At 35.5% G+C, this 11,960-nt stretch overlaps 2 protein-coding genes across 2 annotated transcripts; both read right to left on the bottom strand.

The window, feature by feature from the left end:
- Positions 1–577: 577 nt before the first annotated feature.
- On the bottom strand, positions 578–1,696 carry LOC106753640. The gene is made up of 2 exons (XM_014635478.1): positions 1,346–1,696; positions 578–1,261 (listed from the first exon to the last, which is right to left on the bottom strand). Exons 1-2 carry the CDS (start codon positions 1,694–1,696, stop codon positions 578–580), a joined length of 1,035 nt encoding a protein of 344 aa, XP_014490964.1.
- A 116-nt stretch (positions 1,697–1,812) lies between these two features.
- On the bottom strand, positions 1,813–2,452 carry LOC106753635 (putative nuclease HARBI1). The gene is made up of 2 exons (XM_022776661.1): positions 2,350–2,452; positions 1,813–2,264 (listed from the first exon to the last, which is right to left on the bottom strand). Exons 1-2 carry the CDS (start codon positions 2,450–2,452, stop codon positions 1,813–1,815), a joined length of 555 nt encoding a protein of 184 aa, XP_022632382.1.
- Positions 2,453–11,960: the final 9,508 nt, after the last annotated feature.

Below are 11,960 nucleotides of genomic sequence, written 5' to 3'. Positions count from 1 at the left end.
TCACTGAGCAAATATCCATTTCCAGAAATCTTCAGATTTGAGTAAAACACTTTGATTAAGTCTGGATAAAAGGGTCCCTGCAATGTAAGAAATTCCACCACCCCTTGAAAAAGAAGATTATGTTGGAAAAGTAATCCTGAACCAGCAAAAGATTCGAAATTCAAGATTTTTGGAAGAACAATATTCCTAGTGTAGAAATCAGTTGCATAGTTTTCCATTTGATGGCTGTGAGTGAAAAAACGACGCTGATCTAATTGTTCTTCATCAAACGGTCTGATATTAGCTGCATCTTCTGTCTCATTTTGAGTTTCTTTTCCCTTGCGACTTTTTCTAGGCCTTTTGGTTGATGAAGAGGCCATTTAAGAATTTCTTGAACAAAACAATATTATGTAGAATAAAAAGGTTAGTGATAACATAGTATTGAATATTTAAAATACTTAGAAGCAAAGTGAAATCATTACATAATAATCATAACAATAATGTCCAATACTCAGACATCCGAATTAATAAGTCATACTGACATCCAAATAGTACATGGCATAATAAAGATGTAATAGAAGTTGTTACATAATACAGCCTAAGAATCACCGCTGCAGAACATTTGACATAATTTATTCCACCTTTTGTGAGGTGGGAGTCCCATCAACTTCTTAACACATTTGGGCTTGTCACATAAGAAGTCATAGCATTGGTCCAATTGGGATTCATCAGATATGATCATACCAGTCAGCATATTATAAATGTCAAATTCTGTGTAAGTGTAGCTTGTGGACCGACGTAGGATTTCATTTCTTTCTTTCATGGTTGTGACCTGTTCAACTGCTGCATTAGAAATAACACCAAAATGAACATTTGATGAACTAAGGACATTGGTGAAACCGTCCAGGCTGGTAGTGAACTTCTCAAATTGGGATTCAACAACATCCATCATAGCTGCCTTCCTTTTCGAACCTCTTGAGGATGAAGTCCCATCGGATGGGACTGAAGGCACAGATTGAGTCCCACCTGGACTATATTCATCAACTGAGGGAGGAGGTGATGGCGGAGTAGGGTCTTTGTACCCCATCCAGTCTGGCTCCTCAGGAGTGTACTCAATATTCTGATTGAGGTCAACATTAACACGAGGCGTATCCCTTCCTCGACGTATTTGACGCGCGGTCCGAACACCGCTACCTGTNGCTCGATCTGCAGCCCATAACTCGACCATTAAATCGTAATGGCGGATACNGTTCACTCTCCACTTCGCCGCAGTTGGCCTCGACTGCACAATAAACATGACAAATATAATTGTTCATATTATATGATATTCAATATTGCCAAATTCTTTGTATTTATTTTAATATACCTGAATGAGGTCCATCCAGACTTCGTCCTCTGCATCAAATCGCATAGTAATGGGATTCCAAGCAAAACCGCTTAATCCAGAAAAAAGGTCATGAACCTCACGCCATTTATCTTTCAAGACTTTCTGACGGTTTTTAACATTATTTTTTGTAATGGCGACATACCCAGATACATGAAGATGATCTACAATATTATTATACGCTTGGGATGTCCAACTCCCATCAACCCTATTACCGATTCTTGCTTCGTCAATCATACAGTGCAGGAGACGTGCGTCCATATCCTCAGTCCATTTTATGAACTCTCTGGTAGGACCAGAGGACTCAGTGGTGTGTGCCTTACCTCTATTCATTTATACCTATTTGATAAACAAATTAGTTAGAAATTAAGAGTAATCATCCATAATAAATCTTCATTCTCATAAATATAAACAAGAAGTAGTCATACAACCAAAATAAAAAACAATAACTAAGAGTTCTGATAATCTCGCCACATATGATCTGCTATGGCATCCCTAATACTACTACCCATCTTATGATCCTCTTCCCTAACTTGAGACGATGAAGCATTATGCTCTTCTCTTCCAGTCAACTCATTATCAACTTCGTGAAGTAATGAGTCATCATGATCCACGCTACGAAGGAAGTTGTGTAAGATACAACATGCTAAGATAATCTCTGTCATCGTCTCCAATTCATAGTGTGGTTCAGTGCCACTTGCAATGATAGGGAATCTTTTTTTCAACACACCAAATGTTCTTTCAATAACATTTCTCAACGATGAATGTCGATGATTAAACAACTCGCGTGCATTTTGTGGTCCTCTACGTGTATATTCCTTAAGGTGATATCTGACGCCTCTATATGGAGTCAAAACTGTGCTTTTCAACATAAATCCAGCATCACNGAGGTAGTATTTTCCTACATTTTTGGACATGTACATCTAATTAGTCAGTAGTCACATATATCGCTATTTAGTCATCAAGATCGTAATGTGGTCACTGACCTTGGGGGATAACTAACGGATCATCTCGATCAAGAGCATTTTTTAAAATTCTTGAATCTGATGCAGTGCCTTCCCACCCAGCAAGGACATATGTGAATTTCATGTCAAAATCACACGCAGCGAACACATTTTGAGTTGGTCAATCTTTTCTTCCTCGAAATCTCGCAGCATCAGATCTTGGAACCTTTACACGAACATGAGTACCATCTATGGCCCCTAAACAATCCTAAACATAAAAATATGAACACATGATCAAAATTGACATTTGTTATCATACCTTAATCACACAAACTATAGAACTGTTTTTAAATCGGTACCTTAAAGTACGGGTAAAATCGATTGTTGTTCAAGATATATGGTTGAACCTCATTTCCTGAGGGTTGAATGAGAAATTCAGATTCCAAACTTATTACTGCATCCAACACATTGTGAAAGTGTCTGCTAACCATCGAACCCGATCGATGGAAGAAAAAACCAACACTTCGATTCTTAACATTATGGCCAATTATATGAAGAAATTGAGCCACTTGTTGCGCCACTGTCGACCGAATGTTGTCCTTAACTAACCCAGTTGATCTTAGTCTATCACAAAGATTAATAAATGCCTTTGGACCCATCCTAATAATGTCGCGGCACCGATTAGTGTGCACAAGATATGACATTAATTTCTCCCTACGACGATCTCTTTCTGGTAGGGAAATAGTTACACTACTACAGTCACTCGAGTACATTTCCAATATAGTCAATGCGTGTCCAACAATGCATAACATTGTTACCGCAGCCAAAGCAGTCGTTATTTCTAAGTGTCTTTGTATAATTGAGATAATATTGAAGTCTACGCCAAGGACATCATCATCTATATCTTCACACTCCATATCTGATAAATCTAATTCTTTTTCCATCTATATTTACTTAACGAAATATACATACCATAATTAAAATCATAGATTCATATATACAATAAACACACCTCATTCATACATAATAACATCATATCTTCATATATTAAATAATTAACCATATATACATACCATAATTAAAATCATAGATTGATATATTCAATAAACACACCTCATTCATACATAATAACATCATATCTTGATATATTAAATATTTAATATACATTAATACATTACATAAAGATTATACATTAAATAAACATAACACATCATTACAGTACATAAACATAACATTATTTATTCATATAATCAGTTACAAAAAACAAAACACATAACGCGCTACGTTAATTTTTTTAATAAATAATTAGTTATAATAAAAACGACAAGCATCAACATTTTTATATATTCATAACAACAAAGCATAAATCAAGGCTGGTTTCAGACATACCTCTTGAAGACTTATGAAAATGTTCTTGAAGATTGATCCAAACTATTTCAGTGAACCTCCGAATCAATGGGGCCAAAAATCTCCAAATTATAATGTAATGCCACGGAGGTCAGTGAACACTTTCAACTTTTCTGAAGAAGATATATTCAAATCTGAAACAAACGTGCGAAGATATATCAAATTATTATGAAATAAATTGATTGAACAATGCACACAAACCATAAACAAGGTTCCCAACTTACATAACAATATAGATCAACTTTACAGATTAACTGAACTCAACGATGCAACTCTATCAACGAACTTCACAACACTTTCTTACACTACCATACACAGAACAAGTTATTTCATTATAGAAAAAAAAAGACATAATACAAGTTCAACAGAAACGTTCATCAAAGTCCACCACCTTGCCTAGCCTACACAACACACAATTGATCCACCACCTTCCGAATTCTCCTCCACCTGCATGCACCTTGATGTACCCCGCTGCCAATACCTCCAACCAATTAACACCTGCATCACAAGAAAACCGTTAGGGGTGGTCATCTTTTTATACCTACATGGACTCCAATGCATGTGATTCAGTCGAGCTTCGTCTCCTTCTCCAACTCGAGCTTCGTCTCCTTCTCCAACTTCTCCTTCTGCAGCATCGTCCAATGCTTAAACAACGTCGTCTTCAATGCTTCCAACATGACCAACTACCTCTCCGTCTGTGACGACTGCTGCCTGTAACAACCCACCCCCATCATCTGCGCCTTGTCGTCAACACCGAATCTACCATGGCTTCCATGGACGAAGCTTGACGTCGTCGACCTAAGCAATGGACGGAGGAAGTTGACGCAGCACCGCATGTACGACTCACACACCGCCAACCGGAAACGATGACGGCACAACCTCGAAAAGTCTCGCAGTGCACCTCGATCCGGATACGTCAGGTGCTGCAGCATGGCGATCCGGATACGTCTCCCAGGCCAAATCTTCAACAAGATGGATTCGGATACGGCAAGGTTGTATCCGGATAAGCCTCCTTTGCAACTCGTTAAGCATGGTGTAACCGGATACCGTCGGCTTGTAACCGGATACAGACGCAGCTTCTTCTCTTGAATCCCTCCTTCCACGATCTCCATCCTCTCCGTCATCAACATCAACTCCGTTCTTCATCATCAACACCGTTCATCCTCCTCCCATGCATGCCAGTGGTATTGTTTTGCTATCACAGTGTGGTTCATCCTCCTCCCATGCATGCCAGTGGTACCTGCAAGTACACATAAAAAAATGGAGAGAAACAATACCTCTGCTCCGTCGTCACTCGCAAGCCAATACTTCACCACACACACTCGCGCAAAGGTTGTGAAACTGAATCTGTTCAAACTTGGCTACCTCTGTATGCAAGCATGAGTTAATACACACACCAAACTTATCTACCAAGCACCCTCTTATTAATGGGTTTTGTGGTCAAACGCTTTCTTTTGTTTTCAGATTCAAAGTATGCCACGATTCTCTCGTTGCTGGTAGTGCAGTGAATGGTTTTGTCCATGGCAGTGAATGGTTTTATCAAAGCAGGGAATCTCGCCCCTGTAAAGCGCTGCAAAACCATGCTGGAAGAGAAAGAAATGCATGCGCAGCACAGTGGATACTGCTCATCACATGGCTGCAGTACAACTCGTGAAAGCACAGTGATGGCTTCTACGTTATTTCATTATTTTTATGTTTGATTTATTTATGTTGGAATTGAAGTGAAATATAGGGGCACAATGGTCTTTGTTGTTAAAATCAGCTCAAATCTTCTCGTATTAGCGAGATGGCTTTGGATGATACATCCTGCAAATCAGCTGATAACAATCAGCGTAAATGACATCAAATCCACTGAACAGAACACGTAGCATCTCGCAATTCCATCTTCTCTAATCCTTGTGAACAGTACTATCCACTGAAAAGAACACACGCTTAAGGGTGATTTTTTTTTAGTTTATTTGAGTGGATTTAGGATAATTGAAAGTGGATTTGGAGGTAAAGTTTGTGAGAATTAGTGTAGGATTTGATTGATATGACAATTTTAAAAAATTTGTTTAATTGGTAGAAATTGAAGATTACCAAATTGCCCCTAAGTATTAAAGTAATATAAAATGATATTTGTTAGTTATATTTAATTGTAAAAATGTTTATTAAGAGTAAAAAATTAAAAATAATTATTAAAAATAACTTTTAAAATGTAATTAAATTATAATTTAGTAAAATGAATTTATTTTAAAATGTAGTATTTGTTTGTAATGATAGGGAAGTTCCGAATAGTATGAATTCATTTGTTATGGAAGTGAGATTTATTAATTTTGAATACAACTGATAATTAAACGAAGTTATAATATTACATGACATAAAATAAAAAGTCCGAACATAATAACATACAAATATATTTGTAATAGATCATGAGGAAGTTGCTTGACTGAGGTATCTAAGCAATCTATTGAAACGACATTGTGGCGACATCCTTATTAAACGTCTTGTATGGGATGGATGTGAAGATAGAAAGTTGAAGCACTGTCTGAATAAATTGTCATCTTGAATGTTCATAGGCCATAATAAGTTATTAATTTCTTTCGAAGTTGGATTAGATGATTGATTCCTAGCCAATAACAGTGAATTTGGATGCTCCATGATCTGTATTTGGCGTTCAAGAGCCACGTATAATCTTCTTCTTAGAGTCATTATTTCTTCCAACTCATCAATTATTCATGGATCCATCTGTTTTTTAGTTCAATAAGTTGACAATAAATAAAAGTATGAAAAGTCATGTGAAAGAAAGTACAATTCAAAAATAGGTAATGTAAGAAATCAATCACATAAGTCAAGTACAGGAAAAAAGTCATGTAATACACTGACGTAATAGTAAGCAACTTAATCATCTAAATTGTGAAGAATTAAGTTAACATTTTGATTCAGGTGAGCAAATTGTCGGTTCATGTCGAGAGATAGGTTTGTCAAGTTATCTTCAATACGCTGAATCTGCACTTGCATTTGTTCCATATCTTGCATTCTGTGTTGCAAGTCTTGTACCCCCCTCCCACATTTGAGTCACCATATTAGGATTTGAAAGATGTGGAGGAGGTTGCATAGGGTTGTCATGATGGTCAGGTTGCTCTTTTTTTTCATCATCGCCGACATCGTGTTGCCAAACACCATTGACATTAACAATATTCAACCTCTTCAAAGAATTAAATGAAAAATGATGTTTGGTCCCAATATGAGTCCTGGCATCGGCATCAACATGTACTCCACAATATTGCATGATTTGGGTGATAAGGAAACCATATGGTAGGGGTGTGTCACCGGTCTTGCATTTAAGCATATGTTGCATGATGTGATGAGGCCAATTGATAGCTATATTATTTTTAAGCACCCATATCATAAAGATATCCTCCTGTAATAACCTTGCAAAATTTCCAGGTCGTGGAGTTAACATGTGCACAATAACATAATGCAGAAGTCTATCATTAATATTCAAAGAACCAACTATTTTAACACGTTGACCCTGCATTTCTGGTCTAACCATAGTAGCTAATGTCATCTCCCGATCATAGGGAAAGTTGTCTGGGATAGTCGAATAACACAACTTGTGAAAGTGTTGTTCAAGACATATGGATGAACCTCATCTCCTGATGACTGAGTTAATTCTGATTCTAGAGTTAAAATAACATCCAACAGATTGTGAAAGTGTTTGTTAATCGTCGCCCCACATCGATGAAAGAAAAATGCAACACTTCGATTCTTAACATTATGCCCAATTATATGAAGAAATTGAGCTACTTGTTCCTCCACTGTTGAGCGAATGATGTCTTTAACTAACCCAATTGTTCTTAATCTCTCACAAAGATTAATGAATGCCTCTGGACCCGTCTGAATAATGTCACGACATCGAGTAGTATGCATCAGGTACGACATTAACTACTGTCTGCAACGGTCTTTGTCAAGAAGAAAATTGCTAACACTACTTGGATCACTCGAGCACATATTCAATAAATTCAAGGCATGACAAACAATGCATAACATTGTTAGTGCAGTCAGTGAGGTGGTTATTTGTAATTGTTGATGTAACATTGAGACTATATTAAAGTCTACATCAACCACATCATCATCTATATCTTCACGATCCAAGTACGACAGATCTAATTCTTCTGTCATCTCTATTTACTTAAACAAATATACACACTATAATTACATTCATGCATTCATATATTCATTAAACATAATTCATTCCTATATTCATATATTCATATATCATATATTCATACATAAACAAAATATATTAATACATTTATATATTAATTAAAAAAACCAAAAATATTTAAATAACACATTAAAAAAGCATTCATATATTTATTAAAAATAAACAAACAATAACATTTACCTATTGAAGATCTGTGAATGTGGATATCCAAGTATGAATTAGGCAAAATTTTCCACTCAAACTCCAAGCAATGTACTCAAAGATTCACTGATTCTTAACTATAGAAGTTGGATGGTAAATTTTAATGTTTTTCAACTAACTAACACCAAACCTAGGAATATGATAAAATTAGATCATGGTTCAATAAAATCATAACCGTTTTAAATCATAATCTACCCGTAACCAAAGTGGTTCCAATTCATTAACCAAGTGCATAGAAATAAGTAAAAATCTTCAATGTTCAATTACGAAAGTTAATAATCTACCTTGAACAAAGTGGTTCCAATTCATCAACCAAGTGCATAGAAATAAGTACAAATCTTCAATGTTCAACTACAAAAGTGAATAATCTTGGCTAGCGAAAAAGATTCACAAATAACCTTCTTCACCCAAACAAACAACTTGTGCTTGTTGGCCCAAAAATATTCACAAAGAACCTTCTTCACCCAAAGCAACAACTCCTGCTTAACACACGTCTAGCACCTTCACAATACCAACAAAAAAAAAAAAAACCATGACCAATTCCTTCCCTTACCATGAAATTAAACTCAAAATCCAAAGATGATAATGCCCTGGACTACACACAACATAGAAGGTCCTTGATGAACTTCCACCACGAAAGAGCTTGGCAATGTACATTCAAGCTTGTCCTTCACCACCTTCAGAAGACCTACATCAGAAAGCATCACAAACAAACGGTTACGATTATGAAATTTGGAATCAATAACACCACATTTGCACTCTTCTCATCATCCTGTTGTGTGGCCATCCTCCTCCTTCGTTCAGTGCTTCAACGACCATGGCAACCTTTGTGCATCCTCCACCATGACAGAAATTGTCGTTGCTGGTTGAAGGAACATCAAGGCGCCAAAGATTTCCAACCACGAAGCAAAATAGAAGAGTTGCAGGGAACCCAAGACCGCCTGTGTAACCGGATCCGCACATGCTATCATCGGTGCATGCTCCACCATGACGGACAGGGTCTTCTTCATCATCATCGACCGATGGTGGCTGCATCCTCCATCATCACCAACACATTCGTCTTCATTGTCAAGGACGCTGCATCCTCCATCGTTAGCAATGTCCAACGTAGACAAGCATGGTAGCGGAGGGGTTGAGTAACCAAATACGAGCCACTTGAACCGCGCCTGAAATCAGATACAACTTCACGTAACCAAATACATAGCTTCGCCTTCTTCTTCTTCTTCATGGATGTAACCGAATACAGTACTGATGTAACCGAATACCGTTGCACCTTCTTCTTCTTCTTCATGGCCTGTAACTGAATATGCCTGTTGTTGTAACCGAATACGCAGGCTTCTTCATCGTCTTCTCGAGCTTCAAACGCTGCTTCTCTTCGTCAATCACCTCCTTTCTTCATCTTCTATCAACCTCAACTTCTTCATCTACCACTAACCCTACAAAAGTGACAGAAACATGCTTGCCTAACAACAATTCACTCATATGGATCCTCACCTGAGCTCTGTGTTCTTTCGCCTCTTCCAACGCGAGCTTTCTCTGCAATGTTCTCCTCTTCTGCACTCAACGCATGCACACAAAATGGTCTTGCTCAATGAACACAAAAACCATATACGAAGCAGATATTAATGCTTGTTCTACGGTAAAAAAACATGTCTCTTTGAAGCAATGGTGCAGGAATCTTTTCAGTGCATTGTCAATGGTGCAAGAATCTTTTCTGTGTGCAATGCAGGAATCTTCATTGTTGAATGGCTTTATGAAGCAACTTCAGAAGCTCAGACCTATCTCTGCTTTATCACAAAGCCTGTAGCTCAAAACAGTGATACTTGTGAATGCACAGTGGACGTTGTGTGTTAATATGTAGTGCAAGTGAACGTTGTGTGTTAATACGCAGTGCAAGTGGCTAATATTTTAGTTGGGTCTCAGCTGAGAATTTTCTTTAATAAGAGGGGCATTTCAGACAAAGCTGCTTTCATCCCTCCAAATCTCTTCTCATATGCGGGTGACTGAACAGTGCATCCATCTCGCAAATCGCTTCAATTCATTCTTCGCAATTCATTTGAAGTGAACACGTTAAGTTTCCAATTCGTCGCTCGCCAATTCTCGTGAATAGTAAATTCACCGCAAGTGAACACAACATAAGAGACTTGAACATCTGGAAGTCATCCCAAGTGCACTTGTCTAACAATGTGACAACATTTTTTCTTAAAAAAAAAAAACTGATAAAAATATATGGGAGATTTTTAGGAAATAAAAGTTAAAAAAAAAAGGTATTTAAATCTTAATCCAAGAGAAACAATATGATATGCATCAAATTTATTTTTTTATTTTTTTCTTCTAACAAAATACTTTGAGAAACTATATGTAATTCTACCTATTGAGTTTCATCTGTGAATAAGGTGTATTGAAAGAAATATTGAATGTAAAGCATTGTTTGGATCACTTTGATTATATTTTTTCAAACAAAATAATTATATATAAAATACATACGTGAATTTTGATATGCTCACTTAATATTATTACTTAGGTTTAAACCTTTTTTTGGTCCCTAAGTTAAGTTCTAATGTTCAGTTTAGTCTCCGCTTTTAAAAATGTCAACCTTTAGTCCCTATGATATGAAAAATGTATCAAATCAGTCCTATTAACAAATCACAAGTTTTTCATTAAGTGATTTGTTGTTCATAACACCTTCCGTTCACAAATCACAAAATATTGGATACCTAGGTATGAAAACTTGTGATTTATTGTTCATTAAGTGTTGTCATGAGGACGAATTTGATACATTTTTCATATCATAGGGATTAAAAGTTGACATTTTTAAAAGCGGGGACTAAACTGAACATCAGAACTTAACTTAGGGACCAAAAAAGGGTTTAAACTTATTACTTATCATATGCCAAACTAAATAAAAAGATTAAACTTCTATAGAAGATTTAAATGCGAAAACAAAATTACCAGAAATTAAAACACAATCATAAAGAATTAACCGTGACTTTGAATGAAGAGAATAATTTGTTTATTTGATAAATTAATTTTTTTAAAGTAAGATGAGGTGTTTAGATAAAAGAAATTAAAAAATTTAAAAAGGCGATTTAAATAACTAAAATAATAGAATTTTAATTCACTAAAAAAATGAAAATTTAAATTTCATAACTAGTCACTTCCTTTCAGTTAAAAGTATTAATTATCTGACCTGGATTGATTCTATTTAATTTTTGATCGAATACCTTCAATGTTATTCAGCTTGGTTCCTCCTCTATTTTGACTGACTTAGTTTGACCTTCGACTTAGATACAGTTAGTTTGACTTTTAACCTGGTCTAACTCAAAGATTCTTCAAATCGATAAACTTGACTGGACCTTTGTTCTAAACCAACTCAACTTAACATTTAATTTTAAGTTGACTTGACTACTCAAGTTGACCTTTGCTTACTATAGATGCAACTCAATTTTTGCTTGGACTAACTTGAATCAACTTTTAATCAAACATTAGTCTTAACCAACTCAACTTAACCTTTAATTTAAACTGTTTGTTCTAGACTAACTCAATTCCATAAATTGATTTAACTTAACTTTCATGACTCGATGTTTGAAATTTTCCTTTTAAATATAACATAAAAATATAAAAATAAAAATAATATATATATATATATATATATATATATTATTTTATTTTATTTTATTTTTAAATTTAAAAAAAAAACTATAATGTTAGATTGAACTTAATTAAATTACAATAACATTTAAATGAAGAAATTTTATTATATTTTATATATTTATACATTCAATGTTTTTTACATCAATTTTGACACTTAAAGTTCATTTGAATATTTTGCTTT

The sequence above is a fragment of the Vigna radiata genome, chromosome 2, assembly GCF_000741045.1.
Source record: "Vigna radiata var. radiata cultivar VC1973A chromosome 2, Vradiata_ver6, whole genome shotgun sequence".
Lineage (NCBI taxonomy): Eukaryota > Viridiplantae > Streptophyta > Magnoliopsida > Fabales > Fabaceae > Vigna > Vigna radiata.
The sequence above is the reverse complement of the archived record's forward strand: the minus strand, read 5'-3'. Positions and strand labels throughout refer to the sequence as shown.